Genomic DNA, 22,517 nt, shown 5'->3' with positions numbered 1-22,517 from the left:
ATAACAAACAATATGATCGTACTTTACCAAAGTTCTACAGATAATCAGGGAATAGAATGATTCAGTTGCAAATTAACAATACAAGTAATCAAACAGTGAAAAATGTGTATTATATTTCATTTCTATGAGTAAAACATCAGAGCAACAGAAATATTTGCAGCCATACTTGTTTATTTTGGATGCAGAATTAGTTCCTATGATAAAAGTTGTCTGACATATATATGTTCATTGAAAAATAAAATTAATAAATTTGTCATGAAACCATCTTAAGCAAGGACATATTAATCACAGCTTATCCTGATCATAACTTGGGGTGAAATCTTAAAGAAGCAAGACTTGCAAATGTTTGTCTTTTGTCAACACAGCAATATATGGTAAAAACTTTCCCTTTGGTTGGCGTAAGAAATTGGCATTTTCTGTAGAGCATGCAACAGTTGTTTTTTTTTTACTTTACCTAAAGCAGGCATGGGCAATTATGATTGTAATTATAATTGATTGTAATTGGTTACATTGTGATCTGTAACCATAATCTAATCATTGAAACTCTCTAATACTAATCATTGTTTATTTGGCAGTGTAATCACATACTGTGAGAATGATTACAAAACAGTAACAGCTAAAATTGTTGATGTGAATGTGATTTATACAGTGCTAAGTAGTATTCATTTAGAATGTTAATTTGCATGTGAATAATTGTCAATAAACATTTACTCAGAGTTAAAATTGTTTGTTTTTCAGGTATAGAAAGTATAATATCTGCCCAGAACAAGATATATAAAAAGCAAATTAAAAGCAGTCATAATCAAAATTGTAATAATTCCCCTGAAATCATAATTGTAATAATGGTTTCCAAATAAAGTGTAACCATAATTATAATCATCAGTGCCAGCCAATCTGTAATTGTAATTGTAATCACAACAGAGCACATCCCATACAACTAGCTTTATGTCTATGCTTGCTGCAGGCCAGATTTATTGGTCTGTGTTTACAAGTGGAGAAACCATTAGGTGCAAAGGTCTCATTGTTAATGGACAGCTACTGAGATTCTCATTAACTCAAACCATCTTTGGCTTTTTCAATTATAACTTGCATTGGTTAAAAGATCCTCAAGAATGCGTCATGGGGAGCAACCAGACACAGGCTAGAAATACAAATCAGCAGTGCTGCCTGATGATCTAATGGAAGATCACAGCGGTGAAGTATTGGTGCACATTGGAAACAAGTTGACAAATTGAGAGGAAATACAAGCACTTGTTGTAAGAATATCTGTGCCATCATGGGGTTGACATACCCTGATTCACATGACTAAGATGGATCACACTAAGCCAACATATGGTCATCAAGGGGTAATTACTACTACAGCAACAATTTTGCATTTGGAAGAGCACCTTTGACACATCATCACATCATAGGATGTGTGCAGACTTGTGCTGAAAGCACCCTAGTTTAGTCCAGTTCCAAGCGTGGATATCGGCTGCCTGGCAAAGAACGTTTTTGGCACCTGCTGCAATCTCTTCAAGACAAAAATATATATGGAGACAACATTTCAAGGTTCCTTGAGAGTCTTGGACTAGGCCATGGGGGAAGTTTGACCAGTATATGAGTCTCAGGAGGGGCACTATGGGGACAAACATCTCATTGAAGCCTTCTCCCAATCTTAAATTGTAGGCCAGTCACCCATTCTACAACTGCTAGTCCTACTGGCATGGGGCTTGAACAGAAGTCTTTTAATGATAATCTGTTTTGGACTAAAAGAAAAGTAACAGGTGGGTGGCCAAGGGGGTCTAAGGCTTGGTCTTTACAGATCACCTATGCATTTCACTCTGTTGGTTTCAGTTCATGTCTCAGCTCCACCAGTAATTGTATGTTAGAAAGCTTGTCAGTAGGTTGGTAGTTCTTCCTTGGGACTTCTGGAGTACTTCTTCCTACACTATATATACTAGCTCCTATGTGCAGCTTACATGCTGAGAAATGGTGTTTAACCTGAAAACCAAACTTAAATTAAAAGGGTGCTGATGTTGTACCCAGTATAGTTATCACATCACATGTTTTGAAAATATTATTGCACAAAACTATTTTTGGTGGTTTCAACACTTACTACTGAAAAGGAAGAAATGGTTTTATCATGAATTCCTGGAAAATCATTAGTAGAGTGTATGTCTTATGTTTCACAAAATCTATCCCAGATTTAGTGTGTTAAAATTCCAATTGTGATATGTGGATTGAAGTTTTGTGTTTCATTTGAATGTGTTTTTCAATGTAGTGATGTAAATTAGCAGTTTACGCTATGACTAAATTTGTTACTTTTGCAGTGACACTGGTGGGTGACCCTTTGGCCATACAGGGGCAGGATTACAAACTTACCTGTAACAGGACAGACATTTCATCTGCAGCAGTAATGGAATGGTATACAGATGGAGTAAAATATGATGCAGTGTTATGTAGTCCATTGGCTGGGTTGTGTATTCCTTCTCAGTTTGGTAGATATACGTTGACTATAGATAAGAATGGAATGTATATAAATATCAGAGGCTTGAGAAGGTCTGAGGACCAGAGACAGTGGAAGTGTACCTATAAGGTACAAGGATCACCTTTAGAGGAAGCTACAATGAACCTGACCATTTTTAGTAAGTGACAAAATTTCTGTCTCAAAAGGAACTGCACTATATCTGCACTTGTATCATGTCATTAGCATTGTAAGTCTGAACTTTGGACATTCATTATTATTTATTTCTGATCATGACAAAATATAGACACGATTGAGCCATTGAAATGATAAAAAAGCAACGATAAAATTTGATTTTCTTTTTAAAAGTGAATATGACATAAAGGGTAGAACAGGTTTAGTCTTAATTATATATTGCATTTTATTTCAGCTATTCCAAATGGATTAAATTACACCCAGGAACCATCAAGCAACTCAGACCTGAGTTTGTCTGCAGTCAGGCTTGAGTGTGTTACATCAGGATGCATCTACCCAGACCCTGTCATCAAATGGTATTACAAGGCAAGTTGTAGAAACAAAATATGAAAGAGTGTCTAAACATGCAGATCTTTAAATAAATCAAAATGTTTTTAAATGAATTGTAAGAGAGAATGTATGCACATTTAATTAATATTGCATAAAATATGAAAATGTGCTGCATATGCATAGGTTTGCAACAGACAACAATATAATCAGATGCCATAAAATTCATGTTACATCTTGCACATTTTCCACAAGTTTCATAAATAGTTGATGTTGTCTGTGTTACTTAATGCTAGATTTATGTACATCCTATCCTATTCATAAGGCCATATTTGACCAAATGAGTATGGTTACTCATTGGTAGATTAACTGTATATTGTACAAATGAATGAATCTAGGAAATACATGTGTGACTGAATACTGCATGTTTTCACATGTAGTGTTTAAAATAGGTTATTATTAAATATCAACTATGCACTGCTGACTTATTCCAAGGTTATAATTCAAAACAAATAACTTTCACCCAATAACACCTGACTTCTAGGTATGTACAAGTATCTGGTGAGCACAAGAAGTCAATTATATGCAGATTAGATAGTGTATTAGAGATACTGGCAGTGGGCATGACAGAGAAGAACCAATACACCTAAGTCATCAGGTACTGGACTTGACAGTAAACACAATGGTCAGAGTAACTGACAGTGAACCATAAAATATGTACAATTAAAGGATCCGCACATGATCAGTACAAAGTATTACTGAATGCAATGATGCAACCATAAGATAAGAAAAACACGATACCAGGGAGGTAATTTTCCACAGAATAAGGGCATTACCCTGTGCATTGAAGACTCGTCCTCTGTTTCACCACAGCCAAAGACTGTTCCAGAATGTGTGAAGCTAAGTTTCCTCTGATAGTCAAGTAAAATGCTGACAGAGCCACATTATCAATACCTGAACATGTCAGTGCATCCAAGATACTTATTATAGGCTGATATGGCCTGTTTCTGGTACTAAGTCATACCTGAAAAAGACATATAGAATTGATGTTGGGGTTTGGAAGGAGACAAGGAAATCCCAATCAAGGCATTACATTATTTGTCTCCCCATGAGGCTTGCCGAGTGGGGAGACATATAATGTAACCCCATGACTGGTATTTCCTTGTCTCAGTCCAGACCCCAATGTAGATTATTTTTCTCACCCAGTATTTTCCTTCAAAGTAAAAAGAACTCATCACTAGTATAATATAGTTCATGTAAAAATGTTTACATGCTGCTTTCTAATACAAATATGTTAATGAGGGGTGTGGTGTGACTGTTGCATCCAAAGTACACAATTCATACGTGTGAGCAAAGAAAATAACAACATAAAACGTCGCATAATAATGAGGTATTATCACATTTAATATATGGATGTTACATGAAATTGACAATAAATAATTATTATTTATTACAAGAAACTGTTTCATTTTCATCAGTTCCAATTTTGAAAAGTTATATTGTAAATAATGAAATGATGCTGACTAATCAGCTCTACTGTAGTTATACTTAGTACAAGCCATAACGAAGAGTAACATGTTGCATTAGATTATTCATGGATAACTAGAGATATGTTTCACTATCATATATAACTCTCCTTTTCTTTGGAGGAGGTGAAACTGTTTGTGACATACTTGTGTTGTCCTTAATATTGATGGTAAAATTACCCCCATGTATAAAAGACCCTCCAAATACGGACCCTGGTGGATAACCATGTGTTAAACTGTCAAGTTCACGGATTCTTTGAAAATTTATTTTTCTGTCTTGGAAATATGGCATGTGCTACAGTGAAAGTTGCTTATGGATTAATGTGTTGATGGATACTTGATTCCTTCTTGCAGGTAAGTGTGTTATTTTTCATTAAATATTGTAGGTATATTTTTGACTCAACTGGGACACAATGGAGATGCTTAACAATATTAGTATAAAGCATGCTGGACATAACACATTTCTGGCTGTTAATAAGATTTCCATAGTTTGTCAAGAGAGTTGGGAGGCTAAGAAGTGTATAGGTATATAGTCTATGTGCATGGATCAGTGTTTTCTGTCATAGTTCATTTCACATAGCATTGAGAATTTAATCCTATCTGTAACACAGTCAATTTTCAGGTCAGCGTCATTAAATGTAGCTAACAGTACATAATTTGTTTCACACGAAGTATTTAAAACTAGTTAGGTAGCTTTAGCTACATTTAATGATGCTGACCTGAAAATTTACTGAGCTAGGCTGGTATATTGGATAAAATTGACCATGCTGTGTGGAACAAACTAGCATAATACCAATAAGCTCAACATCATATGTGTGTGTGTCTTTGTCTCTCTTGAAATGATTTTGTACGGTGTGTTCTCAAAGATGGATTGACATCAAGTTACTATGTCAAGTAACTTTGCATTTCTCTGTTATGTATTTGTTGTTGTTGTTGTTGTTGTTGTTTGATTCTAGAACAACTGCATCAGGCACAGCAGAAGACAACAATGGTTTCTTTTTTTAAAGTAGTTCTGAGCACGTGGACACCTTGACTGCGATGACTCAGGTTTGAGATGACTAGAGTGAGATAAGAAAAGTATGGTTAGCAAAACAGCATGATTACTCTGTCGCATGGGTGAGAAAATAGAATGTCAGGACTTTGTAGGAATGATAATGAAAAACTGGCAGATGAATGTTGTTGTTGTGGGGTTTAAAGCCATTGTTCAGCACACGATAGGCTATACATGGCAGCCAGTATTAATGGTGGAGGAAGAACCTGGGAAAACCCCGGAAAGAACCACCGACCCTCGAGAGGCTACTGGCAAGCTTACTCACATTGGATGAATCTTAGACTCGAACCGCCGCAGACAGGTGAGATGGCAGTGATCCGTAACGAAGAGTGTTTTAGACCACTTGGCCACTCGGGGCCCCGGCAGATGAATATAATACATCACTAAAATATCATCACCAAGTATCCCATATTACTGCAATTCCCAAAATGCAGACTACAAAGGAGGAAAATTGGGAGTTTGCTAGAACATAATGCTAAAGTGTGTAAAATGTGACCATCAAACTCTTGAATGTAAGTTGTAGAAGGAAGTGAAGACAGGAATTGCCATCAGTTTTCAGGACATGCCTGCAGGAAATTTAACTTTGGCTAACATAGATATGCCACAGCCAGCCAGATGCAGCATGCAGAGGAACCTAATAATGTGGCCAAAAATGTCAGAGATATGACTGTAAACCTAGATTTATTGGAAAATATTAATACGAAATATGGAAATGAACCCAGTAATATACACATTGCAGTGAATAACAGATTCAGTTTGACAAGTATACCAAGTCGCAACATGTCCAACAAAAATGCTTCACGAACTATTGGCATTGCATGTGAAACTATCACTTACAATATATTTGTCATATGTGCTCACTTCCATAACAAACCAGTGGTCTGAAGCTTGGATGAAGGGACAAGGAATAGATGTGCAATGGTTATGCTGAGTGTACAGCAAACATATTGCCTTTCCACTGCATCTGTCAGATTATGATATGAGATAAAATAAAACTGGATGTGAGCTTGCTGTACAAGGTGCACATGTAACATATGCCATCACAGATGGAAATGCAATATCAGCTCAAGGAAATTGCCTTGCCAACTCTTAATCCAATGTGGAAAGTGCAGTGGCAAGCTGATACATTTCCTTTGGGACAAATTCAGTTTCGACACTGTAGCAAGGCAAATGTTAACTCAGACATGTGTCCTGGAATAATTCATAAAGAAAATCAGGAAGCACAGGTAATCCTGAGCCAAGATGTAACATATAGATGTAATGAAATTCTAAAGCTTCTAATGAAATAGCAAACTGTTGATAAGACTAGTCAATACTCACCAAAAATGGCAGTAAAGATAATGCTAATGAAACTTTGAAAGTCAACTAAAATCCATTCTGCTGTCACATTGCTAAAGTGGAGACTATTCATTGTCTGTAAGATAACCTGTTATGTAAGGTGGAGGAATGACCAGCATCTGGTGGCATTTTTCCAGGTATCTTGAAATGCACAAAATCAGTGACCTTAACATGCATGAAAGTGACATTTAAAGTATTGCTTACTAAAATTTTGAAAATGAAACTGAGTGTGTCAGCTATTGAAAAAATGAAACTGTACTGATACTCAGAAATATGAAGGAGCTAAGTGGTGTTTCGATACCAAAAGATGTAAACTATTCTAGGGATAGAGTAGACAGAGCTACATCAATTATTCACAGATTGAATAACAGTCCTGGAACATCAGCTATTACAAGATGTCAGGATTCTTGTGTGGAACTATATTGCCATTAAAGCATGCACCATATCAAATTAATAGTGCAGTTGAATGTTGAAAGACTTGGGAAAAGAGACCAGGTATTATGAAAAGGAAAGTGTTAGAGCAAGGAAATAAAATTTGTGAAGATCTTAAACATATTAAGCAGTTAGTGTCAGTGAGATTAAGGGACAGATAGATCTAAAATTCTCAACACATTCCCAAGGAATAAACAATTCAGATTACAACTATTCAGTATGAGGATGGACATTTCTGTTTTACTTATGGACTTTTATCAGCTAACTCTTCAAATATAATACATTATGAATATTTGTTATATTTTCAGAATTATTTATCAGTTAAAATTCATCAGTTTATTTGTTTCAGTGTGATGACAATTAAAATATTTATGAAGGTTATGAATTGAATATGATACCGTTTGATGTTTTTCTACACCTTATAGGCATTGAGAATTCTCATTGCAAACACCTCTGTTTACACATTTAATTATCTCTGCATGTGGCTGAGCAGACAAGTGATCTTGCAAATGGAATTAGATGATTCACTTCCAGGTTATTTCTCTCCCAACTTACATTATGACATTAACATCGAGTCTGTGCTTATTTAATGTGTGCCATTTGCCACATATTGGCTATATAAACTTAATAGTTTTATTTATATCGGTATTGTGTACTTAAATTGTGTCCTTTTCTATATCTTCTACTTTATGGTAATCGTAATTTGTAAGCAGCATGTTTACACAGCTAACTTTTGTCTGTGAATGTAAGTTTTTAGGATGTTGTTATAGCTATATGAGTTTAGACTGTTCTAGAAGCAAACTTATTGACAATTTAATGGAATGTTTCATTAGAATGACTGATATCTAGGTAAAGTGGGGAAGTGCATATAATTACGGTCCTTGTAACCTAAGTCTTCATTCTTAATTTCAGTCCATGGAATCATGTACTGATGTGTTTAGACATGATTTGAGATGATTGTTTTTTTTTAAAATTATTCATTGACATTTTGGGGTAAAACACTACTTTGGTTATTACTGATGACTCATTCAGATATACTCTTGATTATATCTCTGGTAAATAAGCATATTCAAGGACTGTTGGTACATCAGCACATTCAAGACTATTTGATTTAATTCAGAACATTCTATAATTTTGGACTTGTGATAGGACGTTTAGGATCATTTGGGATTTAATTCTATACACTGTAATTTCCTCTTAAATTTTCAATTTGTATTCAGAGGAAACAAATTGTTTGTTAATTTTATTTATATTTTTGGTTTCACTTCTTCTTTCTGTTATATACTTTAAGACCATAGAGTCATAACAATAGCACCATGACCACTAGACATTATAGCCCTGGTCCAGATCAAACATTGCAGATTGGCTTTTGGTACACTGTGTGCCAAAACTGACATTCCTATACTTCTTGAAAAACCCTCCATTTCGTACTTTCAGCAAAACAAAAAATGAAAATAAAGGTAAAGATGCTGGACAAGAATATAAACCATGATCGCAGACCTCATCATGATAGAAGCTGATATTACAATACTGAAATTTACTTTAATGTTAAAAATATAAATATAATTTTATTTTAAACATTCAATTTGCATTACATTCAATTCCAGAGAATATGTGTAAAGAGAGTTTCAAAAAGGTGTTGTAGGTAGTGAATTTCAGCAGCTGACATGAGGCTAAAACAGCTTGTTTTGTTACAGTTTATGCCAGATTTATCACACAGATCTGTGTGTAATATTAAAGATAACTTGGTGCATTTTGATCACACTACTTGCAGTATCGTCATTTTGTTCTGATCATGTGCCATGGTACATCCATAAGTTTTGCAATTTTGTTAACATGATTGCAGAAAAGCACTTAATACAGACAGATTAAATAGGTTAGCAGATTTGTATGCACATGTTAGATTCAGATTTTCAGGCTATTACAGCAGGTTTTCACTTTTGTTGCATGTTTTTGAAATTTTGCGACTTGATTTTTTTAAAATAGACTTTGTAAGCATGACTAACCAAAACCACTTGAGGTACACCAATGGAATTATATCAGTGAATTCAGTTTTATGTATAGATAAATGAACTAGATTTTTAGGCCATTTTATTTCTCGCATGTTTATACATTTTGAATGTTTTGAATTAAAATATTACTAGCATGATCTAGCAAAAGCACATCAAGTACACAAAGACAATTATGTCGGTATGATCTGATGCATTTGTCAAGTAGTATCGAAAATGTATCTGTATTTTAGACTTTGATTTGTTAATTTTGAAATGGTCATAGATTGCAGGGACATAAGGGATGGCCTGTTACCCATTTAGTAATGTCAGTCCAAAGTTTGTTATCACAACTCTCTCTAAATTACTTTGAAGATTGCCCTGAAACTTTACACACACACATTCATCCCATATTCTTGCTGGTCAAACTTGAAGATGGTTTCGCCTGGATGACCAAGCATGGCCACCACAATGACCATCTTGACACTCTTGCTTGCACTACTTCCCCTGAATGGATGGTCATACGAACTTAGGGTTTTCACCAAGTTACTACTTGTTATGTTATGGTTGATCCTAAAAAAACGATGGTGCTGATATGATGTCCAATATGGTTACCACATTGGCCATTTTGAAAATCATGTTATTACTACTTTTCCTGAATGTAACCCATATTGCCATGAAGTTTATGATGGTTAGTGTGTCTTAAATGTATATGGTGCTACATGCACATCCAATATAGCCACCATAGTGACCATCTTGAAAATGTTGATATCTCCACTTCTACCAAGTAAATAGATGTATCAGTTAAATTACACAATATAGTGTCTGGTTGGTCTTAAATGAAAATGATGCCACTTGTAGATCCAATATAGCCACCTCAGTGGCAACCTTGAAAGTCTTTTCATTTCTGACTATTATCTCCTTGCTCAACTCAAGCTTGTGTTTCTTTTCTGTGGCAACCACAATAATAGGGTTTGGCTACATACAATTTGAAATGGCAGATATAGTTTTCTCATAGATTGCTACTAAAGATTAAAAAGGAGCACTGAACTGGATATTGTCAGCATTTCGAACCCTGAGTTGTTATTCACATAGAGTTTGTTAATAAAATGTTGCTTGCAAGTGGTACTTAAGCCTCAAAAATAAGCTTGGCACCATTTGTATAAAATATGGTCACCACAATAAGCATATACTCTGTATGCATTAAAGATATCGACAGTGACTATGAAAGAAGAATATTGCAGTTTGCCTGCAAGAAAGTGTACATGTATCTACATCAGCTCTTAAGACCTCAATCTGTTGACTAACAGCCCCTTTATTAAGAGATATTAGCTTCTATTAACTTAAAAAATGTCAAGGTCATATTTAGTCACTGAAAACAATATTAAATTGAGTAATCACCATGTTACGTGTTTAAGCTCTAATAAACAGTAACAAAGAAAAAGTGAAAACAACAAGTTTTTTTTAAAATTTAACAAATAATTTATTTCATTGGAAAAACAATGTAAAAATGAGGAAAAGAATTTATGGTTTTAAGAATCAAATCCAAAAATAACCCAAGAATAATCAAAAAACTATAAATTATTAGTCCTAGTAATAAAATGTTCTTTTGAATTTGAATCCCAACAAAAAATCCAAAATGGAAGGCAATGATGTATACTATAGCCAGTATAGTGCTGTTCTGTCTACATTTCTTTGTTGTTCCACAGACAATATTATTCCGATGTTTGAATTCAAAATAAAATTTAAATAAATATCTCTGTCCAAGAATTTAGTATGAGCACTTAAATATTCCCAGAGAAATGAACTAATCTTTTAGAACCCAAATAGTTTGAAGAAAATTTAAAATATAACTCAACTGGTCTCAACAGAAAAAACAAAACACCTTACATCCCAGTGTTTAGAAGACCATCTGACTAAATTCACTATTAACAAAGGTTATATACTAAACTCGATTTCACTATTATTATTCACAGATCAAGAATGGATTTATAAAAAGAAGTTGTTTACTTGATTCTCAATCAAGGTCAGGAACTAGGTCAGCTTTTAATACAAAGTTTGGTGTTTATGACAAAACAGTCAGGTGAAACTACATGTAGTTTCTGAAAAAGATCAATTTCCAGTAAACAAAATTACATTAGGTTAACATGTAATGAAATAAATAAAATGTAATACTTACAAACAGACAATTAAATTATATCATATATAAATTAAATCAAATTAACATAACAGCCATAACCATGGATTGAATGGTGACTATGAATGATTTGCCATCTATGTAGGATTGTAAAAGTCCACTTGCTTTAAGCTTGAATACAACTCAGTAAGCATAAGCTAACAAGGTGCATGCCTGTGAGCAGGTCTAGAAAATTGAGAGATATGCAGAAGTTGTGTACAGTTCATGTTTTATTTTCTGCAATTGATATACTCCATAGACTTGCCAGAGTACATATATCAGTATCTTTGCTTAGTTTATATATATACTGCATACCTTCACTGACATGAAAGACCATAATTTCCTTCATCTGTTAATCGTTTTGTATGATATTGTCAAGATCTGTTAATCCCATCTTGTTGCAAATGTAGCAATAATTTTTCAGATTTTCATATACAGGTATTATAATATAAGTTGGTAGACAGTTAAATCTAAATGATAATAGTTATTAGACTAAGAGTTTCACAAACTTTACCGTTATACTATTGTCTCAGGCAGTAGATGAGTTGATTTCATTCTAATCATTATTCTGGTTACTGAAACTGCTAGTATGACTTTTAGGTCAAATGTCATGTGCATAGTTTGTTGACTAAAATATTCTGTTTGACATGATGTTTGTTGTCATTTTGAAGAAGACCTGGCAGTTATCTTTAAGAATGATTTGCAAAATTATTTTACAGGTGTGTTTGGAAATAAAAGGCATTCATCTGTTATGATTAGCAACATTCCCAGCTGTAGATTTTCCATCATATTCCATGAAAAACGATGGAAAATGCTGGATAATTCTAGCATGGAAAACGCTGGAGTATTTGGACTAATATTCCAGCCTATGTCCAGGGTAGGCTGGAAAACCCTGGACAATTCTAGTATGGAAAACGCTGGACAATTCTAGCATGGAAAACGCTGGAGTATTTGGACTAATATTCCAGCCTATGTCCAGGGTAGGCTGGAAAACCCTAGACAATTCTAGCATGGAAAATCCTGGAGTATTTGGACTAATATTCCAGCCTATGTCCAGGGTAGGCTGGAAAACCCTGGACAATTCTAGCATGGAAAACGATAGACAATTCTAGCATGGAAAATGCTGGAGTATTTGGACTAATATTCCAGCCTATGTCCAGGGTAGGCTGGAAAACCCTGGACAATTCTAGCATGGAAAACGCTGAAGTATTTGGACTAATATTCCAGCCTATGTCCAGGGTAGGCTGGAAAACCCTGGACAACACTAAAATTTAGCTGAAAATTGTTGAAATATTTTATGAAAACGAGATTTTTAACAGTGATGCAACTTTTATTTGATGATAATTTCAAGAAGAACATGATCCAAATTACCCCAACCAACTCCTTGTATGGACAGAGGTGTTTAGTAACTTTTGAACAAGGAAACAAAAATTAAAAACTATACTTCTCACTGGTAGCTCAATAGGTTGTGCACTAGTATTCAGTAGATAACATGGCTTAAGTTGTCATAAATGTTGCTACACTTCTACTGGTGTGCCATAAAATCCAGATTACTGGCTCCTTACATCATCCGAGTTTCTAAAAATATGTTATCTTACTCTAGTTATAGTTTTAATTTATTCTGAAGCAATCTTAACAACAAAATAACAGAAATTCACATTAATTTCTATCTCAATTTTAATTAAAAAAATTAAAATATTTTTTACAAGTGTTGTTTCATAGTTCATTCACCACATTTCTTATTTTTCTGTTGTCACCACTGGAGTCTGTGGAAGTGATGGTACTCTTGATGGTTTAACTAAATCGCAAAGCTTCTGCCTTGCCATCACTTCCCCAATGTTATACTTCTTGATGATTTCTGAAATACAAATCATTGTATATTAATAAATAGAATCAAGCAAGATTTCAATCCCATATATATATATATATATATATATATATATATATATAGAGAGAGAGAGAGAGAGAGAGAGAGAGAGAGAGGAAGGGGGAATTGAGAGAATGAGAGAGTTATGCCTGAAACATTTCATGCAATTACAGTACTTTTACAATCCCTGAGGTTGGTAATTGTAATGAGGCACTTGGCTTGATGACTAACTTAATGGGCTTAAAAACCTGTGGTTTCCATCATAAATTAAACTGGCTACCTAACTGCTTCTGTGGCCTAAGTCTAAGTAGTTAGAGTGCCTGCTGCGGGTATGAGAGGTCACAGGTTTGAATCCTAAATCAAGTCATACCAAAGACTTATAAAAAAATGGTACTATTAGCTGTCTCGCGTGGTTCTCAGTTACCTCATGCTAGCGTCTTTTGACGCCTCTACTCCTTTGACGTGGAAGTGCCTTTCGACGCCTGCTGTAAACATCTGCCATTTTAAGCTGGTTTTCATAGCACCATCTTCGGGGAAAACCCCCTATTAGATACTACATTCATTTCTGTGAATGACAATTACATCAGATCACGTGGTCACTGTTTATGCCCTGGTCGATATCTGCTATTTAAAGTAACTAGGTCATAATCTCCACTCTCCAAAATGGAGGTCGCGGATTTCATTCAGTACTTAAGAAGGTTTCACAATTTGAATCACAACTACGAAAGATTCAATAACTTAGGTAAAGGCTCTGATATTGATGTAGGCAGCAATTAGTTTTTATAAATTATCAAATTCAGATGACTTAGTGATGTAGATGCAGACAAAATTGTAAATTTCAAGTACGAGAAATGGCAGCTACGATCGGTCACATGGCCTACTGACATGACGGTGAATGAGTCCTTTCAAGATTTTGAAGCACATAAAAAATTCTTCAGTGAAAAATAATTATGCGGCTATAACAATCAGACTTTAATATTAAATTTTTCCACACATAATAGATATGTACAAAAATGTAAAATGGTTACTATTGCTGTTAAACTTGACATACACTACATTGCTTAACAGTTAACAGGCAGGCCTATGCGTATTGAGTCGAATAGGTAACAGATGCTCCATTTATAGCATGCTGCACATTGTAATATAAGGTAAACAGTAAAGAGGTTAGTGTTAGGACTGGTCAACCTGGTGTCAAGATAATGTGACTGGGTGGGAGACATTATGCTACATGTCTGTGGCATGATATCCCAGTGCTAGACATCACTATAAATTGCCACACTGCAGACATCGTTACAGTGATGTGACTAAATATCTGTTAAAGCTACGTTACTAAACATCTGAATCACGCACACACAAACTGGCTACCATATACATGCAGTTGTGATTATACCATTTAAACTGATAGTATATTTACATTGTCCATTTGAATATTGCCTGTCTACACCATAATGTTTCAAGTAGTAGCCATGTATATGTTTAAATTTCACAATAATGTTCCAGCCTTAGTTCATAAAAAAAATTGTTACAATTTGGCATATATTTTGTCATAGGTTAACAAAGTTTAAAACGCATGGTTAATAATTTAAAATATACCATAAATTATTTGAATTCTGGACTGGTCTTGGAGAGGTGGCCTTGTGTGTACTTATTATTGGCTCTTGCCCTAAGTTAGCATCTTGCCAATATAGTCACCAGAACTGTACAGCATTCTGAATATTTATTTAGCAGCTTGGTTAAAATCCGAAATTTGACATGTTTCTGCCTCATGCTGGATGCGAAAAAAAATTTTAATCCAAATTTTCACTACGATGATTCATATGCACTAAGTTTCTGATACATTTACTTATCTACATACACAACTCCAGGTTACAGCTAATGTTCTAGACATTTGAATTTGAAACAAATGTGGTATTACCTCTCGCTTGCTTGATTCAGATTAAAAGATCGAAGAATTTCAATGAAGCTGTCACCATCAAGTTGTTTGTATAACTGTGCCTTGCAACTTTTTTTCTGAAATTAAAGGACACAAACTAAACAAGTATTTTTGGTGAGGAAAATTGATAATCATTTGCAACAGTTTACAGCTGTACATTCTTATTAATTATACAATAAGTTACTATTAAATATTACTGAAATGGCTGTATATAAATTGGATAGACAGAAACAAGCCATAACCTGAATCGAAGATTAATTGGAAAAGAGATCTACCAGTATATTTCAGAGTCACAGTCTGATATTAATTAAAACAAATATAACTTATTGCTACAAATAGTACAATGTCTGGAAAATAATAACGAAAAGTAAAAAATACAAATACCAGTCAGATTATTAATAATATCAAGGGTGAATAAAATTTAAAGTGAAATTTACAATTTGGAAATGTATATTCGCAAGGCCGGCATGTACCAACTTTTAGAAAGACAGCCATGAGATGACTGGTCATTGTGCATTGCCATTAGGGATAAGTAAAAAATATTGCCAATTATGTAAACAAAGCTTAAAACATAACACATACCTTTCAATACCCTTACAGGTTTGACGTTTAATTTATGTCTTCAAACAGCGTTAAAAAAAAAAAAATGTTCATAGGATATATTTCGTAATAGCTTTCCGTAAATTTACGTCACGCGAAGTCTTTCGCAGCTAAGGTACTTGGCGGCCGTGCAAATAAGTTTGCTACATTTGGACTGAGAAATGACTTACCTGCAATTTTCGTAATAATACACTCATGGTATCCCTTGAATCCACGACAAACTGCCATCACTTTCTCTCCCGTGCGATATTCCTTCATTTCTTTTCGTGGCGAGTGAAAATCAGTCATACAGATTATGCCTCCCTGAATGTGACGATCATTCAGCCATATAACCAGGGATATTTCGGGTTCAGTGGTCATCTTAAAATCCTGGAATATTTTATATTGTACAATTTCAATGACACTCTAATCGAAAATTGCGCCCAAATTGTAGACTGGTTATCCAAATTCTTTTACGGTGCCAAATTTAGAAGCAAAATGTACAGAAACGGCTTTTTTTACTTTTTTCTTCTTCTTCTTTTTGCAGAATATTTTCTAACGCATCAAATCGAAATGTGCCGGCTTTTTCAATGTAGTAATTGGTTTTTAAAAAAAATAAGTTCATAATTTTATATCCCATCATAGTCAGCTTCATCAGCCATGATCATACGGAACAACCTCGGCTATTTCTGCGTGACAAAAACGTGACTCCGATACATGAAGGCGAATACTTGACAGAAAAATCAGACATTTTGTTCTCTTTTGATTTATGATTTATCTAAAGAGTTAATATGTATACATCAGATACCAACGCCGTGATTTCGATATGTTGGGGAATGTATCGGTTTACAGTAAAGTGGTTTTGGAAGACAAAGTTTACGACCAAGAGGCAATATCGTGTCTCGAGGTGTGGAACACAAATGGAAAGACAACACAAATTGGACACCCAAATATTATAGGTGAGTATGAAATAAACGGAGTGTCGACTTTATCTCGTTTGCCCAAGTATAAACTGACTATATGATTAACCGCCCAGCACTATATTATATATGTATGACTGGTAATTAAATTGTAAGCAAGTATAGAAGCCCACGTGATACAAGCATAGTCATTGGTTAGCACCGGCTTTTGGCACTAATTTTTTAGTCCTGGTATTTGTATAAATTGACAAATGTGTTCGAAGCTGCGTAGCTGATATTCATTATATAATTGTAATACAAAATAGTTGTTAAAAGAACTGACTGATTTAATTTCAATAAATGTGAAAAGATATACAAGGTCAAAAACAAGTTTCCTCTTCCACCAGTTTTAAAATTAGAGTAGGTATTTTTGTTTTTCAATATATATATATATATATATATATATATATATATATATATATATATATATATATATATATATATATAACTTTCAAAGCAACCTAAGTTGTACAATTTTATTTTAACAGCTATAACCTTGTAATTGTCAGTCTTGGAAATGTTAACTCCAGTGATACATGTAAGCCCAAAAAGGGACTGCCCTGGTATTATGATAAAGTTGTGAATTTATTGAGTATTTATTGATCGAAGTCCAAAAAGGTCTTTAGGTTACTGCTAAATTTTCAGACTGCTTCATATATAAGTAAAATCATAACTTAAGTCCTGGAAAAAGAAATTTTGAAAAATTTCACATTAATCTTAGCAAGATTAAAATTTACCCAAGTTTTACCATGAAGATGATGTTTGAACGATATGTTAATGTTTTAATCAGTCTGACTGTACAGTCTGTAGGTGTTTTAATGTTGTTTTGTATTACAGGTAATGGCGTTCAGGAAAAAATACATAAGCAGTATGAAGTTAATTTCACAAAGTCCATTCCTAAAAGCACCATGTACTGGAGGAAGAGAAAACAATGGTAATTCCAGGAGTAGAGCAGCAGAGAGGGCGAATCCCACAAACTATTTCGCTTAACAGAGCCTTCTATCGAGAACATTTTAGTTAGAATGATTCTTTTCACAAAATAAACCCTCCAGTCAGTAAACATGACAAAATAGGCTTTCTCTGCTGACTTGAAGGGTTATCTCATGAAAATAACTACCTATACAACTATTTCTGCTAATACAAGGGACTATCTTGCGAAAACACTCGGTGTTGTTCCGCCCTCTCTGCTGCTCTGAATTAAAAATTGTCAGCTGTTATTGTCGTCTCTGATCGTTTTTGGTATTTGTGTGTTACATAAATCATGTCTGTGTGTCTGCCTCTGGAAAATATCCTGGCATGGTTTGCCTGTCGTCGCCCTTCTCTGCTGCTCTCTAGTTAAAAATTGTATCTAACCCAACTCGATACCGTGTTCGAGGATCATGTAAGTTTATCGTTACAAATCCATGTGGTTTTGCCTGAGCACGACTAAAGAAATGTTTAAACTTATTTATATCCATATCGCCGCTGCACCAAGTCTGATGTATATTTTGTAACGTGTGTGTGTCAACGCTGTTGAACAGCGCAAGAATGTTACAGTTGTCTCTGATCACTTTCGGGATTTGTGTATATCGTTGAGTTACATAAATCACATCCACGTTTTTATGTCTGCCGCGTGAAAATATCCTGGCAGGATTTGATTGTTTGTCCAACATCACATCATCGTATACGACTAAATTATTGATGCCCCTGTCAATATCATCGATACTTGGTGATTCATCAATACTAGTAATAAATTCAACAACATCATCACTGTCATTTAGCGACTTTACACTTTCATTAAAATCTTTTAGCACACTGTAGCATCGCTGATCGTCCACAGATGGAGCTACCAAATACAACTTATCCCACTTCATCCACTTCATTATTAAATTAAGTAACAACTGCGTCTTACTGCTCCCAGATGGGCCTATAATTATCATACGAATTGAATTTGGTAGCACCGGGTTATGTTTGATTGGCTCTCGTCATTTTGTAGCAGAACAGTCAGTGATCACCATTAGATATATTATAAAATAATATGGATTTATATTGTGTGAAATGCAGAACACGTACCCCAACTGCGGACATGACAACCACTACAACAAAAAATAATCGACAAGCGCTTACAGGCAAGTGTGAACGATGAGGTACAAAAGTTCAAATTTATACCGTCGAGTAAAAAAAGAAAAGGTGATATTGCAGCCAAGTTAACAAAGTTACCAGGAGCTCCGTGGGCTAAATACCCAGGAGAAAAACACCTCCCAGGATATAATTACTGTGGTCCTGGAACCCGACTTGATATTAGACTTGATGCCTTAGATCAGCCCAATCCAGGTGAATATCCGATAAATGCCATCGATAAGGCCTGTCATGCGCATGATGTAGCTTACCGAAGTAAGGATTTGCAACAGCGCCATCTCGCGGATGTGAAATTAATTCACGCGTTGAATGCCATCACTGATAAATCTTTCAAAGAAAAGTTAGCTAGTTGGTTAATAAAATCCGCAATGAAAGGTAAATTAGTGCTAGGTGCTGGTATATAATGGAGTCGATTTATTATTCCCCAAAAGGATATTGGAGAGGTAGCGCAGCAGTTAGTAAACTCGCTGAAGCAGCAAAAGTTACACGAGTTACTGCTAAAAATTGGTTATCCAAACAGGCAATATGGCAAATTTATCTACCGAGTCCTCAACAAATTCACTTTGCACATTTTAATGTTAGTGTGCCAAATGAAGTTCATCTAGCCGATATATTATTCCTGCCACACGATACTATTAAAATCCAAAGACGTCAAAACACATACAAGTACGCGTTAACTGTAGTTGATGTTGCAAGTAGATATAAAGATGCAGAACCGCTATCAATCAAAACAGCATCTGAAGTAGCCAATGCTTTTGAACGAATTTATCAACGAGGACGTCTACGATGGCCACAACTGCTACAAGTTGATCCTGGCAAAGAATTTCGGGGTGCAGTATCATTGCTGATGAAGCAACGTAACGTTACTATCAGACGAGGTCATACTGAAATTCATCGTGATCAGGCGATTGTTGAGCGATTTAATCGAACACTTGCTGAGCGGTTATTTGGATATCAGTACGCGAAGGAATTCATTCGGGGTACGAGATCGCGTGAATGGGTTGCAACTAATCTAGGCAGTGCAAAAGGTGTCAGGGTAACTTAGTAAACTCAGTCTGTGGATATAAGTACAGATTTGCATTTTTGCATATTCAGACAAAAGAACAGTAAAACAAATATGGCCACTTCTTCACTGTCTCAGTGGATCTACTCATATTTCAAATCAGATTCATCAGATTCATTTTCAGGATTTACCCAAGATGATCTCTTAAATGATACAAAGGATATAGACACACTCAATACTGCAGAGAAATATTCACTTGAAATAGATTCAACCTACCAAGATTGTGTAACACCAAAATCCAACATGGCTGACTCCTCTTCAGTTCCAAGCTTTCTTAAAATCCAACATAATATGCAGAGTATAACAATCACAGCTGACTCCAACAAAATTCCAACAATCAAGAAATTCTTGGATGAGAATCTACACTTCCAGCAGGGACACTCACACAATGGACTGATCTATAAATCCATGCATACAGATTCTGCCACAGTAACTCTATACATAACAACTGGTAAAATTCATGTACAAGGGCCAGGCTACACAGAATGGGTAAATTATTTTATCAGCACTTGGCAGCAAATGGTAGACAACACCATATTGAAATCAATTACCTCTCAGCCAAGGGCTTCAACACCCATCCCTGAAGCCCACAGATTTCCAAATCAAGTCAACAGTAACACAGCTTTACATGAAATAAGCCAGATTGCTATCAATGTGGAGGAAACTCCAGGACCCCAGTTTATGATAGGTGCAACAAAATCCTTTGAGTTCCATGGAACCCATAACCAGCCTTATACCTCCACACAGTGCTTAGTAGTGATAGGTATTCTCCAGGCCCAAGTAGAAAGGTTAGAACAGGAACTCTCTGCACTAAAATCAAAGAGTCTACACAGTGTTCAAATGGATAAACCAGGTGCCAAAAAGGTGTGCCAGAAAACCCCGACAACACAATACACAAACATGTCAAAGGACCAGAAAGCATGTCAGGGCACTCAGACCATACCAAAACCAGCTATTAGAAAAAAAAATCATTATGCACACAAACAGATGCAACCACACCAATTAAACAAGATGAGTCTCTTCTACAGGTATTAGATGGGCAGAGCCAAAAGTTAGCTAAAGCACATGCTGTAAACACTGACCATCATGTGTCTCATTCGACATCAAGTCCAGGTACTGAAGAAACTGTTCTAAAGACAACCTCCAATTACCCACAACAAGGAGCTAAATTAAATACAAATACTAAATACAGCAGTCACCAAACTCTCAGTCAGTCTAGTCATGGAAATCAAGAAGTTCAAACAATGCATCTGAACCCCCCACTGGTCAAAATCAACAACATAGTTAAAGACAGATCTCTTCTCATAGGATCATCAATAATCAAAGGAGTAAGAACAAGAGGGTTATATAAAACTGACGTAAAAACTCATAGAGGTGCTACTATTAACACTATTACAGAAAAAATATTGGAAATGGATATGTCACCATATAATACTGTAATTCTTCTCATTGGTGGCAATAATTACAGTAATGGCCAATCTTTGAAGGGCATTGAGAATGATTATGAAAGTTTGTTGTATGCCATCAGGTCCAAAAACGCAGAGTGTAAAATAATCATCTCAGGTCTACCGCCAAGAAGGGATGCACTTATGACTCAACTAAATGACACCCTAAGTATGTTGTGTGAAAATTTCCAAATACTCTTTGTTCCGCAATACTGGACCTTCTTCAAAGACAATCGAGTGAACCAACAATTGTACCAGCGAGACCAAATACACTTGTCCAACAGAGGTACTGCCATGCTCCTTAGGAATATAGACCAGTACATAAGACTTATAAAAGGGGTTAGGCATGAGTCAGACAACTGCTTGTATTGTGGAGAGCACGGTCATGTAACACAGAGGTGTCTGCATGGAAAACAGATTCGCTGCCATCTTTGTAACGAACTAGGACATAAGCAAAAGTTGTGCACATACCAATAGGTAGAAGGCTATGATGAACAGGCCTGTGCAACACATATCCAGCAACAAAATGCATTAGAATATGTGTATACTTTTCAATGCAATAATTATAATTCTATAAACAGGTTTCAGGCACTATCTGATTTGTGTACAAAGTGCAACTTGTTAACATGTAAACAACTGTGTGATACTGTTCAAGTTACTTCTCCCTTTGAGGCCCCCCAAGTGTCTAATATGTCAATGTCTTCTTGTATGTATGTAAATCAGTCTCATATTGAACATTCTCAAATATCCACTACATGTGGTCATGGTACAACAGATGGATCTTGTATGTTATCTTCTTCATATGTTTATGTAAATAATCAAGGCAATGTAAAGAAATCTGTCAAGTCTAAAACAATACATTGCATACTGCCTTGTCTGAAGATCAATCCTCTGATCAAAATTGTCATGTATTTGGCCTCCTCAAAAGAGGTCTGCAAGTAATCAACCTAAATATTCAACACATCATTCCTAAACTGAATGAGATAAAGTTAATATTACAGCAAACTAGATCAGTCAATATTCTAGGTCTATGTGAAACCTTTCTTTCCGACGATACTGATGATTTGGCTCTCC

General features: G+C 35.2%; 3 protein-coding genes and 1 long non-coding RNA gene across 4 annotated transcripts in view; 2 read left to right on the top strand and 2 right to left on the bottom strand.

The window, feature by feature from the left end:
• Nucleotides 1-3,031, top strand: part of LOC149772619 (uncharacterized) — a 36,919-nt gene extending 33,888 nt beyond the window's left edge. The window contains exons 3-4 of the mRNA XM_089947560.1: nucleotides 2,313-2,627; nucleotides 2,877-3,031. Of these exons, the coding sequence (XP_089803686.1) occupies nucleotides 2,313-2,627; nucleotides 2,877-3,031 (470 nt within the window). The remainder of the gene's footprint in view (nucleotides 1-2,312; nucleotides 2,628-2,876) is intronic.
• Nucleotides 1-22,517, bottom strand: part of LOC149772614 (uncharacterized) — a 419,962-nt gene that overhangs the window by 247,793 nt on the left and 149,652 nt on the right. The window lies entirely within an intron of this gene.
• On the bottom strand, nucleotides 12,148-16,311 carry LOC149772618 (uncharacterized). Its single transcript, XR_016417655.1, has 3 exons — nucleotides 16,050-16,311; nucleotides 15,262-15,356; nucleotides 12,148-13,337 (listed from the first exon to the last, which is right to left on the bottom strand). It is a non-coding gene; the product is annotated as an uncharacterized LOC149772618 (long non-coding RNA).
• LOC149772617 (uncharacterized) overlaps nucleotides 16,560-22,517 on the top strand; it is a 40,024-nt gene continuing 34,066 nt past the window's right edge. Inside the window, exons 1-2 of the mRNA XM_089947558.1 lie at nucleotides 16,560-16,817; nucleotides 17,655-17,751. Of these exons, the coding sequence (XP_089803684.1) occupies nucleotides 16,685-16,817; nucleotides 17,655-17,751 (230 nt within the window). The 5' untranslated portion in view covers nucleotides 16,560-16,684. The remainder of the gene's footprint in view (nucleotides 16,818-17,654; nucleotides 17,752-22,517) is intronic.

This window comes from Sinohyriopsis cumingii, unplaced genomic scaffold (assembly GCF_028554795.1).
Source record: "Sinohyriopsis cumingii isolate HCF-2022 unplaced genomic scaffold, ASM2855479v2 utg001339l, whole genome shotgun sequence".
NCBI lineage: Eukaryota > Metazoa > Mollusca > Bivalvia > Unionida > Unionidae > Sinohyriopsis > Sinohyriopsis cumingii.
This window is presented reverse-complemented; position numbering and strand designations above follow the sequence as displayed.